At 37.7% G+C, this 25399-nt stretch overlaps 2 protein-coding genes across 2 annotated transcripts in view; one reads left to right on the forward strand and one right to left on the reverse strand.

Moving 5' to 3' along the window:
• Window positions 1-5143, forward strand: part of SHISA5 (shisa family member 5) — an 18605-nt gene extending 13462 nt beyond the window's left edge. The window contains exons 4-5 of the mRNA XM_026857363.1: window positions 1027-1245; window positions 3180-5143. Of these exons, the coding sequence (XP_026713164.1) occupies window positions 1027-1245; window positions 3180-3259 (299 nt within the window). The 3' untranslated portion in view covers window positions 3260-5143. The remainder of the gene's footprint in view (window positions 1-1026; window positions 1246-3179) is intronic.
• Window positions 4902-25393, reverse strand: ATRIP (ATR interacting protein). Its single transcript, XM_026857362.1, has 13 exons — window positions 25367-25393; window positions 24310-24392; window positions 22648-22818; window positions 21877-21992; window positions 21447-21607; window positions 19951-20046; window positions 19050-19179; window positions 17103-17822; window positions 16318-16460; window positions 15619-15710; window positions 14651-14734; window positions 14143-14392; window positions 4902-12904 (listed from the first exon to the last, which is right to left on the reverse strand). The coding sequence occupies exons 2-13, from the start codon at window positions 24367-24369 to the stop codon at window positions 12843-12845; spliced, it is 2085 nt and encodes a 694-aa protein (XP_026713163.1). The 5' UTR covers window positions 24370-24392; window positions 25367-25393; the 3' UTR covers window positions 4902-12842.
• Between the last annotated feature and the right edge of the window lie 6 nt (window positions 25394-25399).

Here is a 25399-nt window from a genome sequence, read left to right on the forward strand (position 1 = left end):
CCCCCCCCCCCCCGGTAAAATTGTGTTCCTGTAAAAGGTGAAAATAATCTTGCCTTACCTTTCTGCTACAGAAGTTGGAATACCTAAACGTTAAAAATAAGCATTTAACCTACTTCAGAAAGTGAAGTTGCAGAGAGATGTTTTAGAGTATTTTCTAAGCATTTAGAAGTTCTTTTTCCTTAGCACCCCATTGTGTGGATTTTGGGGGTGGGGGGTGTTGAGGGTTGGATTTTTTTTGTAGCTTATTTGTTTAGGTAAGCAGGGGATAGATAGGATGAAATGTAAAATTTTTCCCAGTTTCCTAAAAATATACCTCAAAAATGCATCAAAGGCCCAGGACTGTACCAGTGTAATCTTGAGCAAAGTCTGTAATTGTGGCATAAAGGGGAAGGAGATCTTGAAAACAGATTATTGCAGTTTATTAGAAAGTGTTAATACTCCCTTATTCCAATAAGAGATGTGAACTAATGATCCAACATCAGCTCCTACAAAAAATTGATGATTTAATATGTATTTGCCTTTCTGACTGTCATTTAGAGAAAGACCTACTGACACACAGAGATTTTAGTGTGTAGACAACATATAAAGGCAAACTAATTTGAGGAGTCGTGGTAGGAAGCTCCTTACCTAGTCATTTGCTTTTAATCCTTAGAAGCAGATAACATGTAAAAAGGAGCAGTTTTTCCAGTCTCATACGAAATGATAGATAACTTGTCTGCAGGCCTGAGTTCCTGGTTTTTGAAGAGTCCAGGAAAAAAATTCTTTGCTCTTTGTGGTTGAGAAAGGAGGAGGTAAGTTGGCTGCTATCCCAATATGTGAAGGCTCTTATTGCCACTGAGATCAATGGAAAGGTATTTAGAGGCATGCATTTCTAAATCTTTTGTGGAACTTTGAAAATAAAATTATCAAGATTTTGAAGTGAGAAATTGATCTTGAGAGAATGTTTTTTACGTTACTGTTGTTGTCTGTCCCAGCTGATCTCCTAGAACCACCAGCACTAACTGTGTTCCTTTTGCTTGCTCGTAGCTGTTGTGACCACCACTACTTCCACTACAGTGGTTCACGCTCCCTATCCCCAACAACAGGGAGTGCCACCCAACTACCCAGTAGCCCCATATCAAGGGTATCAGCCTGTGGCTATCCAACCACAACCGGGAATGCCAGTAGCACCGTACCCTGCACAGTATCCTCCCCCTTACCCTATGCAGCCATCAGGACCCCCAGCTTATCATGAAACGATGGCAGGTAAGGCAGCACTCAGTGTGTCTTCATCTCTTAAATAACTAAAGAGACAATTGCTTTGGAGCTGTTCTTATATTATTTACATTTATTATTTTCTATTACTATATTAATGTAAATGTAAACAGATCCTGTAAAACTCAAGTTATGGTGGATGCTGTGATTCATTCTTGCTGAAATTTCCCCATCACCATTTTTATGTTAAAGATTGCAAGAGGAGATGTAGCTGGAGCTGTATTGGCAAAGTTTGGTGGTATGTGGGACTGTCAGTGCATCCACTAGAATGTTTCACTAATTCAGCTGAAATGTCATATTAAAATCAAGTCCAGTTAACATAGTTATAGTAGTTGGGTGTTTCTACATATTCTTTCTAATCTGATACTTGCTAGATGTTTCAGTCTACACACAGATGGCATTTCCTAGTAGTTCATCACTATGTTTATAGAATACAGAATCTCTGACCAACTTCAGGCAAGTTTACCAATGACTAGCAGTTAGAATTATTGGAATCTTTTTTCTTCTGCTTTTCTTTTTGTAGCACTGTTTTCTTGAGCTTTATTGCTGTTACTACTTGCTCCCACTTCCACTGGTAATAGCTGTTCTCTGAACAATGGGTTCCTGGCTGTTCAGAGAGGCTAAAGTCCTAGGATCTTCAAGCCCTCTTACAAACCACACTGTTCATCCTTCTAAGTAACGAGCAAAGTGTAGTCCTGAATAGTAGATAATACCCTTGGAAAGTAATTTTCATGACAGCTCAAGTATAAAATGGCTGTTCATGATCTTAAGCATTTGTAAACCAGTTAGAAATTGCACAATAATAATGTGCAAACCAGCCCCCTATGTATAAATGCTGACTTGGCGACACTGTTGACTTTATTTTTCTGTTGTAAATTCTGAAGAAGGTATGGGTTTTATGAGATTATCCCAAAGTGCTTTGGCTTCATCTTTGTCATGTGAAGGAGCCAATAAACTAGTCATTTTGCTTCTCCTACTCTCTGGTTTCTCAAACTGTTGCTGGTTTGTTAGTTCTTAATTTTTATCTTTTTTTCTGGGAAAACCTTGAAGCACTTCCCATGTTGCCAGTTTAGAATGCCTCAAAGCGAGAGCTCTTCTTTATTTCCCTTGCCTATTAACCAAGGGGCAATCTCTTAATTAGGTCCCATGCAAGGGAGAGAATACCTGCTCTGTCACGCAAGAGCCAAACCCACTCACTTTACAAGATCAGCAAAAGATAACCACACTTACACATTCCAGGAATCTGATCAGGTGCTGTGCTGTTTGAACTAACTTGTGCTATTTGGCAGACCTGAAAATGAAGATGCCACTTGAGAGCAGGTTGTTTTGGAGTATTAGAAAATGAGAGTATCTTCTGAGTGATAGACCTCTAGTATGCAAATCAGACTCTTTAATGTGCTTGGTAGCAGTGGGATACTTTTTTCCCTTTGATTTTTTTTTAATTAACTCTGACACTTATCAGGAAAGCATTTTCCTTGAAGGAATTCTAAGATGCTTTCTCTAGCCCTTTTTCTTTTGCCCAGTGGTTTAGTTTCACTTCTCTGCATACTATCAGGTATATCCTGTTGTTTATGCATCTCTGACTTCCACTGGCTGTATTTTTTGGACCAGATCTGTTCCTTTTCTTTAGACAGTGTTCTCCTCTGAAGGCAAACTGTGTGCTCATGGCTGCCAGAATAAGCACATACACTTAAGTGTCAAAAAAAAACCCAAACCACAAGAACAGGTTTTTGTGATCTTACTTTTGAAATGTGGGTGCTTTGGGTTAACACAAACTGTTCTCAAGTCCAATTAAGGTGCTAGGTAAGTTGATCCTCTTAACCATGTGCTCAAAACATGCTCAAAACAGAAGTTGCCATTATACATGCAGAATTCAGAATGTAAATTTTTACAAATCTGTTTTTTCTGGTGTTTTGCTTTTGCAGCTGGTGCTGGAGCCCCTTACCCAATCAGCCAGCCCCCTTACAACCCTGCTTATGTGGATCCTCAGAAGCCCACCTACTGAAAAAGATCATCATCTGTGCTTCTGCATACAAAACTTTTTAAAGTATGATTTGTGCTGTTTACACCATGCAACTGTAGTATATTTTTCTGGAAGACAGCAATCTTTTTTGTCCAAGTAAAGTGAAAGTTAATTCAATATCTTTTTTTTAAATGCTTTGAGTACGAGGAAGGAGTATTTTTCTTGCAAAAGTTGTTAATTTATACCTCAAGCAAATACAAAAAGAGATTTTGTTCTACATACAATGAGAAAAGCATGAAGGAGTACTTCAGAAATAAGAACCACAATAATATTTGCTGTGCAATAATTTTTAAAGGAATGGTCCAATAATGAGCATTAACAAACACCCAAAGCTGTAGCAATCTTTTGCACAGTATTTAAACATAAAAACTTAATCTTTAAGAAACTACCTGATACATTATGTATGTTCTGCTTGTTTTGAAGTTACTGTTGTTAAGTAAACTACAATGTAATACATTTCAAAAGGGAATTTTCCTTTTTTGAAGCACATTTGCTTCAGTAAGGGGTAGCAAACCACATTTAGTTGTCTTTGGACTTGTTGCATTTTTCTGTGCTAAATAGCATGAGTTGATAATTTCCTTGTTGTCTTTCCCAGTTTTAAGGCTTAAAAACTGTGCCTTCATTGGGTGTTTTCTCAGGCCATTTTAATTTATAGCTAGAAATTAATAACAAACCCAAACTCTCTGCCACTTACTAGAACTGAGAATTCTTCGTAAAAGTTATTGGGCAAGTATTTGTTGTCCAAGTATTATTGGACAAGCTTACTGAAGTCATATATTGTTGATGAGTTTGAAAGAAAAATTAGCACCTTAACCATATGTTAACCAGAAGTACCTGCCAGTGTTCAGTCCTGTCTCATCATAGGGAAGGAATTTATTTTACAGGAGTGATGGGATATCAGAAATAGATTGTGGGTTTTAAATGCTTAGGGTTTGTCATTGTCTGTAGTGGGAACTGTAGGTGGCAGGAACCTAGGAATGATAGATCTTTATAAACTCAGTCTGCATTTGAATAATAATATGCAGGGGAGATAAGAAATCCCAGCCCAACACACAGTAGAGATTAAACCTCTCTCTTGTCTTCAACATTCCCACAAAGCTGAGCAGAGAATGAGAAATCAGGGAAGGGAAGAGTGGTGGGGCTTGTTCATGGTAAGGTACTGGATTTTCAAGAAGATAGTGCTTGCAGTTATGGAACGCCTTGAGACATCCTTGCGACTGTTACCAGTGTTCAGAAGGCTTTTGGCTCTGTACACCTTGTACTGATTGAACAAATCATGATTTTTTTTTTTTTTTTTAGTGTCCTCTACAATTTTATGTTTTCTGACATTGAATACAATTTGTTATTCCTCAGTAGAGCTATCTAGTCTGTTGTATGTATTACTGTGACATAAGTATTGAAATAATTTTAAAATATTTCACACTGATACTACTTTTTTAGAGAGGCCATTAAGCCATTTGTCCTGTGATTCTACATTTGGAACATGTTACTGTTTGAAGAACATTAATGGTGGCATTGTGTTACCTCATGATGGATGGAAATTGCTGCTGTCAAAGGCAGCCTTATTTCTTTCCTGATTTTTTTTTTTTTTTTAGTCTACTTCTGGGTTATTCCAATTTTTTTCCCAATATATTCTTCAGGTCATTTGAGAAGAAACTTGTAGGAAGTTTTTAGCATTGAGATTCATGACAACCTTGTCCCTCTGTTACACCTCTCTAAGAGGCTTGAAGTCAATAGCATGAAATGGTGCCAAGAGGCACTCACAGAGCAAGTGTGGCCTGTATCTCCGTGTTCCTCCTCCTTCCTGCCTTGTAAGCCAAAGAATTGGGCAATGCTTCACTACACTGTTAGGAGTTATGTGAGAACAACCAAAAATGGAGAGTGTCTCCTGTATGGAGGATGAATAGAAATCTGGAATTTTCATGTGTGGGAGGGCACTGAATAGCTGCAGAAATAATTCCCTTGCTATAGATCCTACTGCTTGTGTTTATTCATATAGAAGGAGGGCAGAGACTATTCCAGCACCTTTGTTAGCCATCTGCCTGGATGGAATCTGGCCAGTGAGATGCAGCCGGTGAGCACAGCTGCTGTGCAGCGCTCGGAGCACAGGTACAGTGTTCTAGTGCTGGGCTTCATGAGGTTGTTACTCTGCACTGCTTTTCCTTTCCTCCATCTGATGGGATAAAGCATACAGTTCGTGGCAGTGTTAGAAGGGTTATGTTTGGGTTATGAAAGGAAGATTTACAGTTTTGTGAGAAGTTGTCTTGGTCATCTGCCATCATCCCTAAGGAAAAAATAGAAGCAAAGTGGCAACAATAATGGAGGTCCTCAAATCTGAATTTTTGGTGTAGATGTTATGCAGACCAAATAAATTGCCCAAAACACCACTGTATGTGGAGCAGTGGGAGGAGATGAGGGATAGGGTACCTGAAAATTTAGGGAGCCTGAAAATTTACACCTTTACTTTGGTGAACATATGCTAATGATAACTGTATACAAATGAAGAGATGAATCATTAATATACAAGGAACTACTTTATTAGTAGTATTACTACTTCAGTTAAACTTCTTGAAGGAAGAGAAAAAGGTCCACTCGCTTCATAATTGGAGCACTTAATCGGATGTTTCATTGTTTGTGTATTAATCATCATTAACATTAATGTGTAGGACCAAATTTTATTTAGTTGTTGCCCAACAGTGTGTTGAAACTTGTTTGCATATAGTTAAGAGAATGGGATAGTTATAGAAAAAATGGAGAAGTTGATCCATAAACATTTAGTTTAAGCACTGCTGATGTATCAGTCCAAGTAGCTGTTGCCTTCATGTCAAACTATCCACAGTGCTGTAGGGGAGGGGGAATGGAATTAAAATTTTAACTGTTGAAAGAGTATATGTTAATTTTTTAAATTCTGTAAGTGCCTTTGTTTCAGAAATGTTTTGTGAAATTAAATACAGTGGAATATTCTGTTGTACTGAATTTACTAGATAATCATTGTTGATTTTACTACATATTGTAACCTAGCTTTGTATGTTGTTTGTAGTTTAAATGTAAGTATTCAAAAGAAATGGCATAAACTCTATGCACCTTTGTAATAAATGCAGTGTTTGAAGTATATTCTATCGATTTTGTTTTCTTAGCTCAATTTGAGTATTTAGGAGTATATCTGCAAAGCTACATGTTACTTCATTGTGTTTGACAGCTAGTGTTACCAAGCGTACTTTGTCACTTTGTATCATGAATATCACTTTTGGTAGTGGAGACTGAAGCCTAATCAGAATTACAGGTCACAACGTAAAGCAAGGACAGCATAACCTCCTGGATGATGTTCTGACGGTATGCTTCAAAGCTAATCCAAAAGGATTGCTTCTAAGGCTTTGTCTAGCCTAAGGAGTAAATGAAGTGCATGAAGTTTGAATCTATTAGCTGACAAATCCCAAGATATTTGAAAAGTCTAGTGTAGACAAGATAGTAGACTTCAAAGTTATCTGTAATTTAATTGAAGTTTAGTATCTTCTAAACATGTATTTTGACTTGTGTGTTGAATATCATGCTTCAGTTATCAACTTGTCCGCTTCAGTTATCAACTTGTCCACTTCAGTGTGTGGTGATGCTTTCTACTCTGTGAAAACATTTTTGCTGATATTTTTGTGTACTTTAATAGTTTAAAAAAAGCGCTTTTGAAAGTTTGTGTTTATGCCCCTGACTCATTAGTCTTTTACTTGAAAATATTTTCTTTGGGCAGGTCAAGAATGGTTTTTGTAAGATGCCAAGTAGTACTAAATTGGTTGAGAGTGTTCAGTATATAATCATTATTACCTTGAATTGCGAGCTAAATTTCTGATGTAGGATTTAAAACAAAAGGGGAGGGGGGGAAATGAGCTGTCAAAAAAAAAAAAAAAAGGCAAGCCCAACTGCTCAACCCCCCCACCCAAACTTGTTCTGAAAGAGTTGTTTATCACGGAGTAATCAGGTAGTTTTGTAGGGTTACTTCTTGAACTTGTTGGGGTTTCAGCTGCAGGCTGATAATATGTTGAAGGTGAAATACAAATCCTTCCAATTTTATTTCACATTTTCTCACAGAATTTCTGTTAGTTAACTGGGAACAGCAGACAAAATGTATCTCCTAAAAACCCAAATCTAGAAAGTTAGTGTGTGGGCTAGAAATTATACCAGGATATTGCAGAGTTATTTCTGATGGTTTTGTTGCCACTATTTTTTAGTTAATCTCTCTCTTTTCCCATGACTTTTTAGCAGGTGCATCTGTGCAATATGGCTGAATTTGAGAAGTGACATGCAGAGAAGCTTCCTTCTGTTCAGGAAAAAGCTGTGTGCCTTCCCTTCCCTCGGCACACGGGTCTGAGGAACCTAGTGTTTTGTTTAAAACCTTCAGATTTCCTTTAATGAGCACATAGAGTTTCAAAGGTACCTTCATTCTAAAACTGCAGCAAAATGTCATACAGAAGATCAAACCTATGAACTAAAATGTTGAGAGCTTGGGGTTGGGTGAGAAATACTGCTGGTTATGTTTTCATAATGTTTTAATCAGCAGTTGTTTATGGTAGAGTCTATTTTTCCAGAACAGAACTTGGCATGCATTGTAAAACCCATGGCAGGGTTGCATGGAGGAGCTGGACACAAAAGAGGGGAAAAATAGCAATTATTGCCAAACAAGCAATTATCTCTTTTTTAAGTATGGAAAATTAGTATCATATCTAGGCATGTATGCTAACTTGCCAGGTTTGCTTTAGCCAGTGGTTTGGGGCTTGTTTTTCCTCCCTCTAGTTACTTTTTGTCCTTGTCTACTTGTTAGTATAGCCTGCAGGAACCTGATCAGATATACAGCTTTTAATTAAGTTGTATAGGTGGGGAGAAAAAGTATACAAGTTAAACCTGTTAAGAGGTGAGATAAAGCTGAAGAAATAAGTTGCTTTATCCTTTCAAGAGCTCGGGCATCTGTGTTGATGAAATAGTCCTCTGCTTCACCTTTTTATGGCAGTCTCCACTAAGGGCGAGTTAGCCATGTTATAAAGGATGTCTTTCTGTTGCAAAGTGATTTCTTTAGGTTTGAGACACTGCTAACTACTTTTGTCAATACTGGATGGCGAGGAGGCACTGCCTGGCACAGTGAGGCAGGGGCCCTCTCTGGATGTGCTGGGGCTGCAGCGTGCTGTGCAGGTTCAGAAGTGATGCCGTTTCTGTCTCAGTGCTCTCCCTCCTGCAAACTGACAAGTCAGGTGGCCCTTTCACTTTTTGTTTCACTAGTGTTGAAGAACAGGTCAAGATATGTATAAATTAATCTCTGATACTCCATTTCCCTTACTGCAGTCAAAATAGCTTTTAAATCAGTTACTGGAGACTTTTCACTCTAACATTTGTTGCTCCTGCAGCTGGTTTTCCTGGTTCAGTCCCCAGTGTTACTTTGACCCTGAACTCAGGTAGGATCTGCTTTACAGACTGCTGGACAGGTGTTGCAGCACAGCTGTGCTGTAAAGGAGGTCTTCAGCAAAGCATATTTGTTAGCTACATTCTCAGAATACCAACCTCCAGAGACTAGTGCATAGACAGAAAAAGTCTGTTCTGTATTATCTCTGTTTAGGAGACTGCTTGGAATATAATGACAATATAAAAATAAAACAAGCTGTTTCCTCTAGATGTTTTCAAAAGCACGTTACCACTTGAGCACTATTTCACTTAGAAGCTTTAGGACTAAAACCTCTAAGATTAGTCCAAGGTGAACTTATACGTAGCTGCTGTAGGGACAATGTGCTCAGCACACTGCTAGCTGTTTGCAGTTAAACTTTGTGCTGAACATGTTGGCCCTCACTCTTGGAAGCATTTTGATAAACTTCAGCCACTGTGGGTTTGTTGGTCTTCATAAAGATCACAGACCACCTTTTCTTATCAGTCTGCTAAATTATAATCAATTATGTGTAGTTTTTAACAACTTACACTGTCAATGTAAGTTTGCATCTGCTATTACATTCACAGCAGATAATACAGAGTCTTTACAGGCAGATTGGAACTGCTGCATTTAACCCTAATATAACTGTAAATCATATTACTAACATAAAAACATTTTTCAGTGGTTAAATAACATACTGTTCTAATAGTTTAGCACAGGCTAAACTTAAGCAGTACTTCACACCAGTGGGATTAACATGAATAAAAACTCAGGTCAGATGTTGCATGCTACATGATGAGGTATTTTGTATTTGCTATTTCCACCTATTACAGCTTGTTTTTTAAAAATGTGCTTTGAGGCCTAACATGACACAAAACAGTTCTGTCTTGTCTGTGGAAGTTTGCTTTGATCCAGGGTTAGGCTAGATGACTGACCTAGACAGTCCCCTTCCAACCTCGACTATTCACTGATTCTGTAAATTCCCTCAATATTTAGCCAGTGAAGCATCATTTAATTTATCTCTGTACATAGCTTTAGTAGAAATAAACTGCTGTGTGTTTGAATCCCTGCAGTACCTCAGGTCCTTGAATCCCCACAGGAAGATGCTTGGCAATGCAGTGACTTGTGCTGTGACTGTTGAAGAGGTAGGGTCAGTCCATTTTAAAATACAAGTCAGCAAGTCTATCATCCTCCTTTTTGCATAGAGTAGCCTGAGTAATGAGTAAACTAGCAGAGGTGATTGCTTTCTTTATCCAGCTCCTGCCTAGATTTAGTCCTGTCTGCTCAGCACAGTTCTTTGGGAAGGAAAAAGCCAGCTATACTTAGGTCAGCTTTCAGCAAAGGGGACCCCAGTTGCCATCCCCATGGGCAAGAAAACAGATGGGTGGCTGCTGCTGAGGAATGTGATAATCATGTATAGAAGTGGTCGTTTTTGTTGTTGCACAATTAAAATTCCTTTTTAATAGAGGCACAGTTTATCTACATGTTGGGAAAATGCCAACTGGCCTTGAAAAAAGCTGCTATGCTCCAAATTCTTCAGAGAGCGTCTGATAAGAACAGTCTAGAGTTCTGTTATTTTTAGGTCATGAAGATAGCAAACCAGTAGCCCCATAATCTGTAAAAATGCATCAGTGTTTTTTTCAGGGGGTGATTGGTTCTTGCATACATGATTGGATCTCTTTAATCCCAAGAAAAGGAGAGTTACAGGTCAGTACAGTCTTGCAATAATTCTGACAGAAGGTTGGTCACTGTAAATGGCTTAACAAATAATGAATTATGGCAGTTTGTAAGTATATCTGTCTGTCTCCTCTTTAGTACAGCCTCATTTTTTCTTAGAAGTGTGAACTTTTCAGTTACAGAAAATGCCCTCACTGTTAAATGCTATGGCTTAATTTCATAATACCATAATGTTGCTGTCATTTCTACCAGTGAAGGTGTAAGGTCTGGGGCTGGTTGGTTTGTATATAGCCTGGGCTATACCACTTTAAAGTCAAAAGTGGGAAGAAAACAGTGTAGATGTACATGTTAGGGTGTTGTCTGTTAGAGTGGGTGGATGGGAGGGGATGCAGTGCCAGAAGGGAACAGTTAGGGGTGATTTCCTAGCATTTTTTCAACAGATAGTATTTCTGTGTTTATAAAGTTTATCAGTAACTTCTACTAAGTTGCCATATACACACCCTTTAAATGAGGCCAAGAATTTTTTAAACAGGTTTTTATAACCGGATTGCTTCAACAATTTAGGATTCCTTAACTGGTTTTCATCCAAACTCCTCTTAACAGTTCATTTGGCTTATTCACCCAAAGAAGGGGTTTCAATGCATCTTATCTCTATAAACTCAAACTATGTTTCAAAAAATTAGGTGGCGAGAACAGGCATAGAGCAGTTGAAAAGTGATGGCAGATCACTGCATTTTGAGATACTGTGACAGTCACATCTTTGTTAGGACAGCTCTAAGTTAGTGACTCAGAGCAGATTAATGGACAGATACTGCTTTACCACTGCTCATGCTTGTTGGGCTGTTTTTCAAGAATTACCTTAATGGTTATTTTGGTTTTGAGTAAGGAAAGGGCTCTTCTCTTGAGGCATGAAGGCCAGGAAATGCCATGTTTTGCATTTTGGGTTTTTTGGGGGGGTGGGTTGTTTTTTTTAAAGTGGACAAGTCAAATGGTTTTATGTCATGCTGAAACTTCCGTAGCATGTCTTGTCCAGTGTCCTGGTGGCAGTTCTAGGGTTGTGACCATGCAAGCATAGATACTGTATGTGCCTGTGTGTCCTTACTGCATTTAGGCAGGAAAATGGCAGTTCTCCAGCTGCTATAAGGGACTTGAAACCTGTCACCGAGAGGAGCAGTTGGCAGCTTGTTTTTTACAGAAACAAACAGGCCATGCCTGGTGGAGCTCTGTCAGCTGCTGCTTGAAGAAGAGGCTTAACCCTAGGCTGTGTTGTGGGAGGAAGGAGTGAAGCTTTGTACCTAGGGAGATGCTGGATTATGACACTGGTTACTCCCAGGGTGGTTTCTGGGAAAGTTCTCTTCAAAACTGAAAGCCAAGTCAAGAGCTTGTTCAGCACACTGGAGTGGGGCTCTCTGCCCAGGGACATCAGGGCAGGACACAGCCTCTGGGGGTTGTGACCAGAAAACTGGATGTTTTCCAAGGGCTTCCTTCCCACTATAGTACTGTCCCTCCTCCTGGAGCCAGGCTTGTTCTGAATCAAGTATCTGTCAAAAAATGAAGAAAGCTTTCCAAATTATTTAGAAATAAACCCTGTAGGTTCATTTTAGTAGCACTCACACTTGCCTTTCTAGGGTCTAAGGTTCAGCTGATACCTGCAGCTGTGACAGCAGATAGTCACAGACATGTGAAGGGGATTGTTCTTACTTCAATCTTCAGTGCTGTATCTGAGGAATGAGATGCTCATTCATCTTCACTGCAGTGCCTATCTGGATACTACAACCAAAAAACCAGTCATTCTGCACACATTTAAATATCCTTCTCTCACTCTCCTCAACATTACCATCTTACTCTTCCAAAGTAACTAGTCTTTTTTGAGTTGGCAACTTGATAGTTACACTTTTGGCAGATTTATGAAATGGGAGATAAATGAGTGAGCTCAGGTGATCATTACAGAGCTCTGAATTTCTTGCTCAGAACTGCCAACTATTAAGTTATTTTTTAGAAAGGTTTTTAAAATCAGTGAACTGTTTTCTAATATCAACATGAAAATTCTGGAAGTCAAGCAGGGAAATGTTACAGCTACAAACATATCTTTAAAAGACTTTCATATGAACACAGGGATCCCAAACATCTCAGCACATTCAGCACCATAAATTCAGCTATAGTCACAGTAAACTGGAGAATAGTGAAATTTCCATTCTATTCACAGCAATTTCATAAAATACAAAATTCATACACAGAACCAGTCATAAGCCACTGCATAGTTTTGCACAGCAAAACAGTACATTGCTGTATCATTCTTAGATCAAAATTTCTCTTTCAGCTACATTTAGATGGCACCTAATCACAGCAAAGAAATGTCTTAGTTGTGCTGCATTTGAGTGCAACCTTTAGATTATCATTTAACAGATGATTTAAATTTCAAATTTACACTGGCAATGATTATTGTGATTTAGATGAGGAAGGACAGAGATATTCGCTAGATGTTGGCTAGCTGGAGTCCATTCCTTGATCTTCTGCCTCTGGAGGATACAATTCATCCAAAACCAGCTCTGCAACAAACAAATCATGTTTGAGTTATTTTTCTACTTGATATAATTATAGTTAGTTTCTGTTTGTATTTTAAAATATAGTGACTGAAGGCTACAGCAAATATTTTTTTCCAAGATTCCATGCAAACAGGTCTTCAGGTATGTATTTTGTCATACAAACTTCTCCCCCTCTTAATGCCTTTTTAGGTATTAAAGGAGAGAACTATCTTCAGCAGTCAATTAAATTTAACTATTAGTGGAAAAACAAAGGGCACTGTTATTTTGAAACTAGTTCTGACTACTTAAGTTGAAAACCTCATTTTTGTTAGCTAGTTTTAAAAAAAAAAATCACTAGGACAAAACCATAGTATTTTGTGTTTTAAAGAAAAAACCTGAATGCTAACTGCAGGTTTGAAAGCACACGTGTGCGCCAACATCACAAGCTGTTACACTGTTCTGGTCTGTTCCCAAGCACAACTAGACAAGGTGTTAGTCAAAGTTCTAGAAAACCTTGGGACGCTCTAATGGCATGCTTGTATGATCTGCCTTACTGATGCAATACATAACCAGAAATGAGGGACTTGGCACTCTGGCTCCAAGTAAGACTAGATGCCTTGCCTGGTACTTTGTAGCAAGCGCCCTACCAACACTAGAGCACCATCTTCACACTGGAGCAACAACACACATGTAAGTAATGCTGTGATTGAATGAAGAAATGGCATCAAGGTACAAGGAGGAGAGGCAGTTTCACAAGATTAGCACTCTCTAGGAAACAGACACCAAAATCGCACAAAGCAAGGGGGAAATCCTCATGGACATGGGCTAGAGAAGCTTCTTGGGTAATGAAGGAAGGTGGGGGGTAGAAGAGGAAGAAAAGAGAGAGATGTTAAGGATACAGGGGAAAAACAACAATTGCAGAAAAGGTGTAATGCTAATTGGAAAACTGGAATAATGATTTTTTTCTTTAATGTATAGTGCAGCTTGTTCTACTTAAAGAGCTGGAGTATAGGATTTTGTTTGATCGGATAGTAGGGACATACTTCTATGGGGAGAAGAACTACTAAAGAAGAACAGCAGAGTTGTGATTCAGTATTAGGAAGATTGAGAAGCACTCAATTAGGGACTGCCTTCAGAGGTCTGAGCAACAGTGATCCATGGTATTTGGTACACAGCCCTTGTTAAATGGGGAAAGGGACAGAAGTGGAATTTCTATTTCTACAGCACAGAAAAAGCCAACATTATCATTTGACTTGTTTTACCTTCATAGGCACTCAATTTTTGAGTCTTTTTGAGAATGGCTCTGATGCCTGGCATGGCTTGATCATAGTGATGGAGAACTTCCAAACAGTGTTCATGAAAGAGTTTATCTTTCTGAGAAAGGCTGTGTAAGAGTAAAACAGCATCTCGTAAAAACTGGATAATTTGTTCCTTGTATACACACAAGCTGTTCTCAGATCTTCTAATCTTCATCCACTGTCTATGTAGCATTATAATTAGTGCTTTAACCACCTGCAAGAGGAAAAAAGTGCCTCAATACACAAAAATTATAGCAGAAAAACTTATTCCATTATGAAATTTACTGATTAATCTCTTCAAAAATGTCAGAATATTTTCTAGCAAGCAAAAGCAAGCTCCTTAGAAGGTGAGATCCTTTACAGTGCACTTGTTTCATTGTAGCTAAAAAAAAAGGAGGGGTAAAAAAGCTATTTCAGCACTAAGTAACTTTAAGTTCTGAGTAGATTAAACTCAGCCAGTGTAGTGACGTACCTCGAGATTACATTGGCAGTCTGTACCAGGCAATAAAACCGTAGGACTGGAACACCGCATGCACCGTGTCAGGAGTCTAACTGTCTATTACAAAAACACAGATTGCATTATAATGAGCACTAGCCTGCTGCAGAATTATCAGACAACTAAATTGCAAATAAAGGGAGGTAGAAATGATATTTCATTACTAGTTTCAAACATTCTTTTTTTTTTTTTCTTAACAGTTGGTCATTCTTTACCCCAAAAATTCTTTTTTCCCTGTAAAACTTTAGACACAGAATTTGTCTTGCATAGAAACCTTTTCAACTTTCTGATGAGAAAGACTAATGAGGTGAAGTGGGCCTTAATTCACTGCATACAAATGTTTACATTTAATATGACAATGTAGGTAGAGGGATAATGAAAATGGTTCAAAATTCTTTCAAATGAAAGCAGAAGTGGAACAAACAGTAGAACTTCAAGTCACCACTGTCAGTACAACCAATACAAATTAAGTTCCAAAGCTATTCTTCCTATATATAATCATGATTATTATACAGCAAGCTAGGATTTACACTGAATACAATGAATATAATCCTAAATCACTACAGACCACCTTTTATATATAGTAACTCATAAGGTACAGTTCAAAAGATACAATCAAAATAAGTCCTAGATCTTGCTTCCTTTCACTCCACTTTCAATCTAAAAGCAAAAGAAAGCTTAGCGTTGAAAATTCACAGCCATCCTGGGATCTTTCTTGCATTTTTTTTCCTGAGCCTTAACTATGACTGCTATGACTGATATTCTCTTTAAGAATAATTACTGATTCAGTTTCAAGCTGCTACTCTTAAAAAATACCAATAATTGTGGTGTTTATTTCAGCTGGGGAACGAACTTGTTTTCAGACAATTTGTGCATTACCCTGCTCCTCCTACTCCCTCAACTGGAAATAGCAGGAAAAAGCATATGAACAAAGCTGTGGTTACCTCTTGTTCCAGCTGAAGCCAAAGCATTTCAGATGCTGATTTATCTGGTCTTGATGTAATATACATGTACAATGCAAGAAGGAGGCAGGTGTCTGAAATAGAGATAACTTCATTCTTTTCCCAACTAGTCATTTTGTTCATGACAAAAATTATTTTGTTGCACAAGAGAACATTTCAGAAAATAGGCAGAATGCTATCCTGGGCCTCATGAGACAGGCTCAACTTCTTGCTTTACTTCAGACATCTTAAACAGCATCGAAGACACTACTAGTATCCCTAAACTTTATATATGCATTTGTGGTAATACTGTCTTACTTCACTCATAAAGAACTGAACAAAGACTATTGGTCACACATCCCTAAACTCCACAATGTTAGGAGTGCAGATAAATTAAACTTCAGACCTCCTCAAAAGCCCTTTTTTCCTCATCTACCTTTAACATAATAAGCATTAATCTGGAAAGTAGTTTTAAAAATCCACATGGGTATCAAAAGCACTGTATGTAGACAGATACCACAAAGACAAAATACTCTTCAAACAATAACTGAAACTCTGCACTAGAAAGCAGTTTTTCAGGTAACTTAGCAGGCTTTTTGCCTTTGGGGGTTTTAACACCTTGGAGCAAGGCCTATTTACATTAGTTTTTAGTCATGCTAACGTTCAACTGATTACAGTTCTCTGTGTTATGCAGTCTTTTACCTGAATGAGAACAAAGTTGAGCAACCAACATACGGTGTTGAGCAAGAATAGACAACAGTCTCACAGTCAAAAGGACAGCAGGCAAAGGGGTCTCTGGACACAGACACTGCAGCAGTATCTGGCTATGCAGTAAGTGCTGAAAACTTCAAAGAAAACTCAGTTAGAAATGGGAAATGCACTAGCAAGTTGAAAATACACTATTTCTTGTAAGCAGCATCACAATTTGTGCTTTTTTAGCCATTCAAAACATGCCTGATCTCAACTAACATGTCATAAGTACAGAGTATACTGAAAAACATACTGTTACATTTGGCAGTCCATGTGCAATTCATATTATGGTTGTGTATATTAGACTGTTAGCACATGAAATACCTCACTTCTGCATGACATTCTACCTACCAGAATCAGACTCTCTGCTTTTATTCCTTAGGCATCTCCCAGCAATTGCAAAAACCCAAAATAAATGTTACAGATATTCTGATCAACTGCACATGACCTTAAGAAGTTTTCTCACTTTCAAGTGACAGCTATGCAATGAGGCAACAGCATCTGCTTCATATAAATATCATAAGCAAATCTTGTTACTGATCAGGGTGGTTATCACATCCATTAGCAGCAAAGGCAGTAGAAAGATGCCCAACTGTTCCTCAAAGGTGATCTGAGAAATGTGATATTCTCATTCATGTCAGAACTTCTACTGTCATCTGCACAAATTTGTTTCAACAGAGGATGAAAACTGTTAAACAACAGAGCCTGAAATAATTTTAAAGCTGTTACTGACTTACTTTATTAGCAAGTCCATTGTTGAATTTTCAGCTAATTTCACCAAAACTTTTAGGCTTTGGTTCAGTATCCTATCAGTCTGGGAGCCTCTTGTAGCAGAAAAAGCTAAAACCTGAAGCAGCTTTTTAAACAAAGAATGCTGAGTTTGATCATTACTGGGAGCATCCTGTGGGGTTACAGGCAGCCCTCCTTGTGCCCTGGTATCTTCTTTATTATCACAAACCACATTTTTGTCCATCTTGGAAACCTGTTCATCTCCAGCAGCAGAACTTTTTTCCACTTCAGTAGATAGCAACGTGTGGACAACATCCCAGCTATAAAATGCCAAATAATAAAGAATACCCAGTGATATAACTGCAGTTTCTTCAAGAGACAACCTGAAGTCCTCCTTACTTGACACCATATTCGTGTTGGTTCTGGGAGAAACAGCTGGATGGTTTCCACAAGAACTATTTAGTGACTTGTCTGCCAATTGTACCACTTGACAGTATGCGCCAATATGGTGTTCTACCAAGGGCAAGAGGTGCATGGCGCCTCGGATGTTGTGGCGTGTGAGGTGCAGGAACTCTCCCTGGCTTTCTGTTGGGCTTCCTTCAGACAATCCTTCGTCCATAGCGATGAAGTTCAATCCTGTTACTGCAAGTTCTTGAGCTTCTCTCAGGGATACAAGAGGAACAATTTCTTCTTGAGTTGTCCTGCTGCTGGGTAGTTGTGTGGCCTTCCTATCCAAGTAAAGTTAAAAGCAGGAAAATACTTCAGAAGAAAAGACAGAGAACATAATTGAAATTTGAGTTATCTATATTCTGAATCAAGTAATAGAAAGGCTAGAGTAATAAGAGATGTCTGTTCCCAAAATAAAATGTAAGTTGTGGGAGGAAAAAAAAGTCCTACTCCTCGATACCTGCACAGAAGAGCAATTTCAAAGCATTCCTAGGCCCTGTCAAAGTAGTCAGAGCTTAGAGCTAACTTCAGCAGCTCACTATAAGCCATTGTCTGAAACTACATTTGAAACTTTGGTTTTCCAGTTTCATGCTTTTGATGACCTGTCATTATCTTCCCCTCATGTTATTTGGTAGCTTCTGGGAAGAACAAGTATCTGTACGTTACTGATATGTAATGTGTAGGGGCCATTAAAGGACTACAAGAACAATAAAAAATTATTTTCTTGGCGAGAGAGGGGGATGGGGAAAGAGAGAGAGGAAGGAGGGGGAAAGAGTTTAGCTATTAACTAGTCAAACTGCAGCTACAAAGGCCAAATGGACCACCTCTACTTGCATAAATGGCAAGGGCCATGAGACACGAGCCTTGCTATGAACCCAAAAAACACAAGAATTACTAATAAAATAACAAATCAGAAAAGCAAAAGGTATTAAAAGAATTAAACTTTAACTCCTGAAAAATTATAATTTATATCCAGTATTTATTAATATTAATAATATAAAATATTTTTATTAATATTTAATATTTAAAATCCTTTACCCATCACTATAAATGTATCTTGGAAAATTGCACATATATTGTACATTACATTGTACATATATTGAATGTAGTTTAGACTTTGAAGGTATAAAGCCTACTGTTCTTTTGATCATATTTTCAACATTTTGTCCCCACTTAACTCATGATCACATTTATATGCTTCCCTCACTGCAATCAAGTTTTATGTGCTTAAGTGGCCAACAATGGCAGCTAACAGTCACTCCCAGGTTTTATAAAACATGTTTTTGTGCCTTCCCCTAACATACAAGTTTTTATCTTAGTTTTGTTCCACTATTTAGAATCTATGATAATCAAAGATGCAGAATCATGTTCCAAATTTTGCATTAAACAGTCTAAGCAAAACAGCAGTTAAGACAAGGAATGAGCTATCCTACATGAACAAGCATTTCTTAGTATAGAGAATGCCACTATACTAAGAACTTGTCAGACACAGTTTAACAAAAACTTACGTATCCAAATAGTTAGGCTGTGATACAACTCCAGGTGGAGGCTCCGAGTTACTGCTAAGAAGATGGCAGAGTCCTAGTAATGACCCAGGGACAATGGGCTGCTTCATCAGTGCATTTAGTAAGATAGAACCTGAAAGGACACAAAATTGTCTTTGGAGTAGCTTTACCATCAACAACAACAAAAAATTAGTATTTCAAAAGATTAGCCTTATTTATAATGCTCTCAACCTCAAAATATTTTTTCATTACAAATTTTCTTTCTCTAAATGATAACTTTTTCAGAAAAATTAACTTGATATGATTTAAGTAGTAACCAAATTATATATAGAAATATTTTAATTACAATCCCATAACAGCAAAATAGCTCAAGCTAAATGATCATATATCCCAACTATGCTGGCAACTTGCCCTCCATGTTCCAGTCCAGACATTAAAGTTATGTGATTCTATTTTGAATTGGAAATAAAATAGTACCTGAAGACTTCCTGGTGTTGACTGTTGTAAACGTTGCTTTATTGTTTTTTTTTAACAAAAGAATCCCATACATTTTCCTGTTTCTATATTGGTTTACAATAAGAAGCATAATATATTAATACTGAAAGAGCCAGCCTTGTAATAAGATGCCTCTTGATTTGTATCCTTACATAAAGCACAACCCAGGCAAACTTTTTTCCTTAACTAGAATAACAACACAAGAGTGCTGTTAGGATACAAGACAATAATAGAATTTGCACTGGTTTACTGCAAAATCAGAATACTCAAAGCAAAAAGCAACTAGCTAAACACTCCTCTGCAGGGGCACTGTATATAGCAGGCTCCTTGCATGATGCTGCCTAGTAAAGGCATCTGAGCTGTTCCTCAGAAATGCTCATTATTTCTGCATTAACAGAATTAAAGTTACCTCGTGCGTTTCGTTTAGGTACAGAGTTGTAGGAACCGTTTTTTCCCATTGCTTTGTGCTTCACAGATACAACTTCAGGATGGGTTATCTTACTGTCTAAAGCAAACAGTAATTATGAGTCTAATATAGGAACTACATTGCTTATACCTCTGTATCTATCCTTTACACACATTCAGTTAGCCAGTTGTTATATAGTAAGCAAACAGAGTAGACCAGTAAAAATCATGCATTATATAACTCAGATATATCAAACAATAGTTAAGAGCTGTGATGCAAGTAGAATTACTCCTCAGAATAAATTAGAAAAGTGAATATAATTTCACCTTTACTGTCAGATGCTCCAGATTGTTCAGTGCTATTGCTCTCAATTTTTCTTTTAGAGAAAAACAATACCTTAAGTTGAATTCCCACTACTAGCAGAGATTTACATGACTACATTAGTTAAAAATCAACATAAAATAATTAAAAAAAAAAAAATCAATAAAATGGAGCATTTCATAACCTTTCAGTCACCTATGTATGTCACAGTTACTATTGAAACTGAAGCGAAAAGCCTTGCAGTGCTCAGAAGACAAATAATGAAGTGTGTTTTTCAAACAAATAGGCATATTGAATGTTCTTATCATAACAAAGAGTCAGGAGGCTGAAAAATAACAATACTAATGCTTTAAGGCTACTGTATTTTTCGTCTTGATGGAGTTCATAATGCCCATACAGTTTCAGATTGAATACTGTGACTGACAGTAACCTCTCAAATTTTTCATGACTCTTCCTGTAATGATTAGTTAATGATGTCCAAATTTCTTCCATTTATTGTTTCCTGTTGGAAACATGGCAGTCAGAGCTGCTACTAAAAAAACACCATTTTTGTTTCATAATGTAGCAATCTTCAAATATAGGCATATATTAATTTCCTAAGCTTTACTGAATTTCAAGATTCAGTTTTGTGAGAATTACTGTCCTACACATAGAAGAAATAAGTATACTGTTTCAGTTGTTTCTTTCAATACAGCTAAATATGTACCCTTTAAAATAAAATCCCCCAAAAGGTCCACTTTAAAGCCCAAACCACAAGTATACAAAAAACGCATTAGCTGACTAGCAAACCAATTCAAGAAATAGGCGAATTATTTTCCATTCTTCTTTATCCAATGAGAAAGGCAGATTAAAAATTTGGATATTTTAGTTCATCACATGATAAATGAAAGTTTTTCATTACAGCCAATAGCCACTTCATTGTTGACATCTTGGCATCTGGTATACAGGCATTACCAAACTGTGAATTAAAATGATCTGATTGAAATTTCAGTCATAGCTATTTAGTATAAACTATTTGGTATAAAACAGAAAGGAATTTAAGCAAAACAAAATAAAACAAATATTTGTTTTTCTCTACAGTGAACTTACTGAAACTGTTCAGGTAGTACAGAAATCTTTATCTGAGGCAGAATGTTCATATGCAGCTAAAAATACTGCAAAGCTATATATGGGTTTACCTTCTTTGATTGAAGTAGTCGGGGCAACCAGATTTCCTGAAGAACACAACGGTCTAGTGGACGTTTCAGCATTGAAGGATTCCTTTGTAGGAAAAGATCTTTTTCCAGGCTGTGGAGAACATCCTTCTGATTTCACTTGTATTGCAAAATTCTTTTTAGGGCTAAAATAAAAGTGAAAGACTTAGATGAATCAATACTACTTTTGTAATTATTTTATTAAACAATAAACAAGGATCTATTTATACTAATGTTTAAACTCTTTGCATTTCTGTCACAGATACAAAGAAAGATCTTTCCGAGCAAATTCCACAGAGGTCAACAGACTTATTTTTTAAAGGCAACAGACCTAAGAGTTACACAAAGAAGGAAAAACCTCTTTAAGCACACATATTGTAAAAAGGAACGCAAATTAATTTCCCCATACCCCTACCTTGGCGTTAAAACCGTCTGAGTAACGTGTTTATTTCTTTCACAGTTCTGAAGTCGCGTTCTTAATTCATTCATTTCTGCATCTTTGAACTGCAACTCTGACTGTAATGACAGTAACTGAAAGAGGAATTAAACAGACAATTTTACTGTTACGGAATAATTTAGAGGTGTTTTAACTGCAGAGCAACTAGAATTACCGTAAGATTTCAAGATTACCATCTACTTACTATGAACACTGCATAACATCTCCATTTTTACATATGCTAGTCCAAATAATACTATTTTAGAACCAAGTGTCAAAATTTCAGGCAAGAAGCACATGACTTGTTAAGACAGACCGAGTGCCACGCAGAACATGTCTGCAGCAAGGCTGCTAACAGCAGAGTAAACAGCACAAAAGCAGCCACTGTCCTCTTCAGGGCTTTCAGAAAGATGATGGCAACAGGAACAGCAATCTGATCAGAGCCATAAAGCTTGCTCTGTCGCTTTTTTCCATTTTAAAATACATTGCAAATTTTAATGTTCTTGGGATTGCTTAAAAAACAGTAATAAGTAAATGAAAACTTCTACCACTTGAATTTTACTTTTATTTTGGAAGAAGAAGACCCTCAGCAAATTCTTACAAATGTTTTCTTCTAGAGAAGAAAATAAAAGCATACATTGTTTGGAAATTTCACACAAATGTTTTTCCTTTGACTAGATGGTCTGTGACATCATTAAGTCATAAAATTAGCTTCTGCATGTGACATGCAGGTAACTCATATTTACAAACCTTTTTGGAGAACTCTTTTTCCTTTTCACTTAAGGTCTGAGATTTTTGTTGTTCCAATAGCATGTATGATCTTTTCTGTTCCTCCATAGCATACTCCATCTGCTGCATTGAGTCACGCAAAATTTTAATTTCTCCATTTTTAGTAAGAACTTCATCTTGCATGTCTTTCAGCTGCAAATAGATGAATTCCATTAAAGTATGCATATAATCAAAAGTATGCATTTATATTGTGGTTGAAAATTAGGTGTATTTATACTTTCTAGGGAGAAAATTGTTCCTGTAACCCAGTTCAGAAATTCTGCAATGTTGCTTCTAATGCTTTTGTCATTAAATCAGGCTCAGCTACTGCTTTCTTTAACAGAATTATGAAATGACAGCAAAGGCATGTCTTCATATACCATCCTGGTCTCTGACAGAGATCATTCTTCTCCTTCCCCTTCTCTGTGATTATGTGGGGTTTTTTTTAATAAAAGTATTCTAGTCACACACATCAATAATTTATTCATTGTTTGGATTATAGCAATAATTTAATTATAGTATTTCATCTAGCAACACTGTCCTAAGACAAGCTACCTCCCCCAGACAGTAACTTCACGACATACATAGTCTCTAACGCTCTCTGAACAGCCATCACCACTCAGAGACAAGACTTTGGAGAGATAATAAATGTGTTACTCAGAAAAGCATGGGAAAAAAAAGCGCAGAAAGACACCTATATACCACTGTGTAAAATTATGATGTACCCCCATGTTGAACACAGTGTTCAGGTGGGAACTTCCCCAATAAAGGAGGAAAGATTCAGAGAACAGAGGTAAGGGTGATGAGAGAAAGGTAAATAGAGTAGGAGCCTCCCATCTGGGAGAAGCACAACAGAGGAGACAAAGGTCTATAGAGGTGTGAGTGCTATGCCCAAGTTATTCCTTGTTTGCCCCCCCTCACAACCACCAAAACACATCCTCTGAAAATCACTAGGTGCAAAGGTCAAAATAAAATCAAAGAAACTTCCTGACACAATGTGTTTTTAAGCTGCAGGCCTCTTTCACACTAAAAGGTATCCAAAACTAAATACACAAACATTTAAAGAAAATAACTACACAATATTAGATACAAGTACCTATATTAAATTTTACCAGAGGCTAGAAGGCTACTCTGGTGAAATACCACCATAAACTTGCTCCAGTCTTAACATTCTTCCTAAACTGTCTGCCAAAATGGGATGGACTTGGTATGGGCAATTGTACCCAAGTGTACCTTCTTTTCTGCACCCACTTCTTCCCCACAGTATCTTTCCATAAGGGATTATTAGAAGGTAAAGTAACATCACACAACTTAAATGTCACTTTACTTTCTCAAATCTTTAAGTTGCACAAAACAACTTTTGCTGACTAGCTGATAGGACAGTAGAGAATCAATTTGATAAGAAACAAGTAAAACCAACAAATAAGCATTTTCTAATCTGAAATGACCAAGAAATGAAATACTGCTCGCACTCTTGATATTACTAGAGTGGTTTCTAGCATGATGCTTTTAATAGATCCATGGATTTCAAAGATTACTAATCAACTTGATTAGAATGAGATACTTGCAACTGAATTTATACACCTTTCAGTTAGCTCTATCCAAAAGCATGGTATTTAGAGGGGAGGGGAAGATATTGCTAACCTTCTGTTTAATTTCTTCATGCTGTGCTTGCAGTACTTCAAACTGGAATGCATCCCTCATCAGACTATCTTCTGTACTGCTTCCTGGTGCAGAAAAAAGCCAAGATCTGTTCTGAAGCACGGATAATGTATGTACATCACAAATGACTTAACATCAAGAATCTGTTATTTGCCATCACATACCTCTGAGTATCTTAACATTTATACTGTCACTACAAGCAAGTAAATTGCACGCATCTGATCACCACAGTAACTTAAGAGTTCATGCATCAATCCTCAAAACAGAGAAGAAAACCTGCCTCCCAAACATTTCTAAAACAGCAAGGTGACCCACAGTAAACGCAGAATGTCCTCCAGGATAATTTTAGTTAACGCACCCTGCACAAATAAGGGTTAACTAAAAACTTTCTGACCTGGATATTAGAAATGTTAGCCTTGCTGAAACATACTTACAAGATTTAAGCCCTTTGTACTCCAATAATGAACAAAACCTTGTATGCTTTTTCAAAGTAACTCTGAAAATTACTATTAACATGAGATACGTTATGCATTTACTAGTGAAAGTTAACGGTTAGCCAAAAAAAAAAAAATCTAGTAGCCAACATGCATGATACTATAATTTATACTTAAAGCATATTAAAAGTTTACAAAAGGCGTTTGTTTTATTGAACACGTTTAAGGGGCAGTTCTGCCGTTTCGGGTACGCATTACCACGCACATTGCCAGGGAACAGGTTCCCAGGACCACTGGTTTAATGCTACGTGACCGCTCAGACGTTGTTGCTTCGACTCTCAGGTAGCTCTCTGAGCACCTGGCGTATCACCGTGAGGCTCTATGGCCAGGTGGGAGAGCCCAGAGCGATGCCTCAAGAGATAACAAACATTTCCCTCAATAGCTTGACAGTGCAGAGCAGCTTCAGGAACTCAGGTGACAGCAACAACCGCGTCACCCTTGACCCGACGGTCCGGGCGAGCCCCACACCTCGTGCGGTGCAGGGGAGCCTCCGGCCTCCCTCTCGTTACACCGAGCCCCGCTCAGCCCCGAGGCAGCGCACCCACCTGCCAGCTTCCTCCCCACAGCGGCGGCGCCAG

The sequence above is a fragment of the Athene cunicularia genome, assembly GCF_003259725.1.
Source record: "Athene cunicularia isolate RWA chromosome 12 unlocalized genomic scaffold, athCun1 chr12_part1, whole genome shotgun sequence".
NCBI classification, from domain to species: Eukaryota; Metazoa; Chordata; class Aves; order Strigiformes; family Strigidae; genus Athene; species Athene cunicularia.

What these genes read in the sequence shown, in the direction of transcription:
- ATRIP (XM_026857362.1), bottom strand. Translation starts at nt 24,369, where the DNA reads ATGAGGGATGCATTCCAGTTTGAAGTACTGCAAGCACAGCATGAAGAA. An exon ending in ACCTAAACGAAACGCACGAG is followed by an intron (nt 19,180 to 19,950) that starts GTAACTTTAATT and finishes GTGTCCTTTCAG; the next exon opens with GTTCTATCTTACTAAATGCA. An exon ending in ACTGCCAATGTAATCTCGAG is followed by an intron (nt 14,393 to 14,650) that starts GTACGTCACTAC and finishes TTCCTCTTGCAG; the next exon opens with GTGGTTAAAGCACTAATTAT.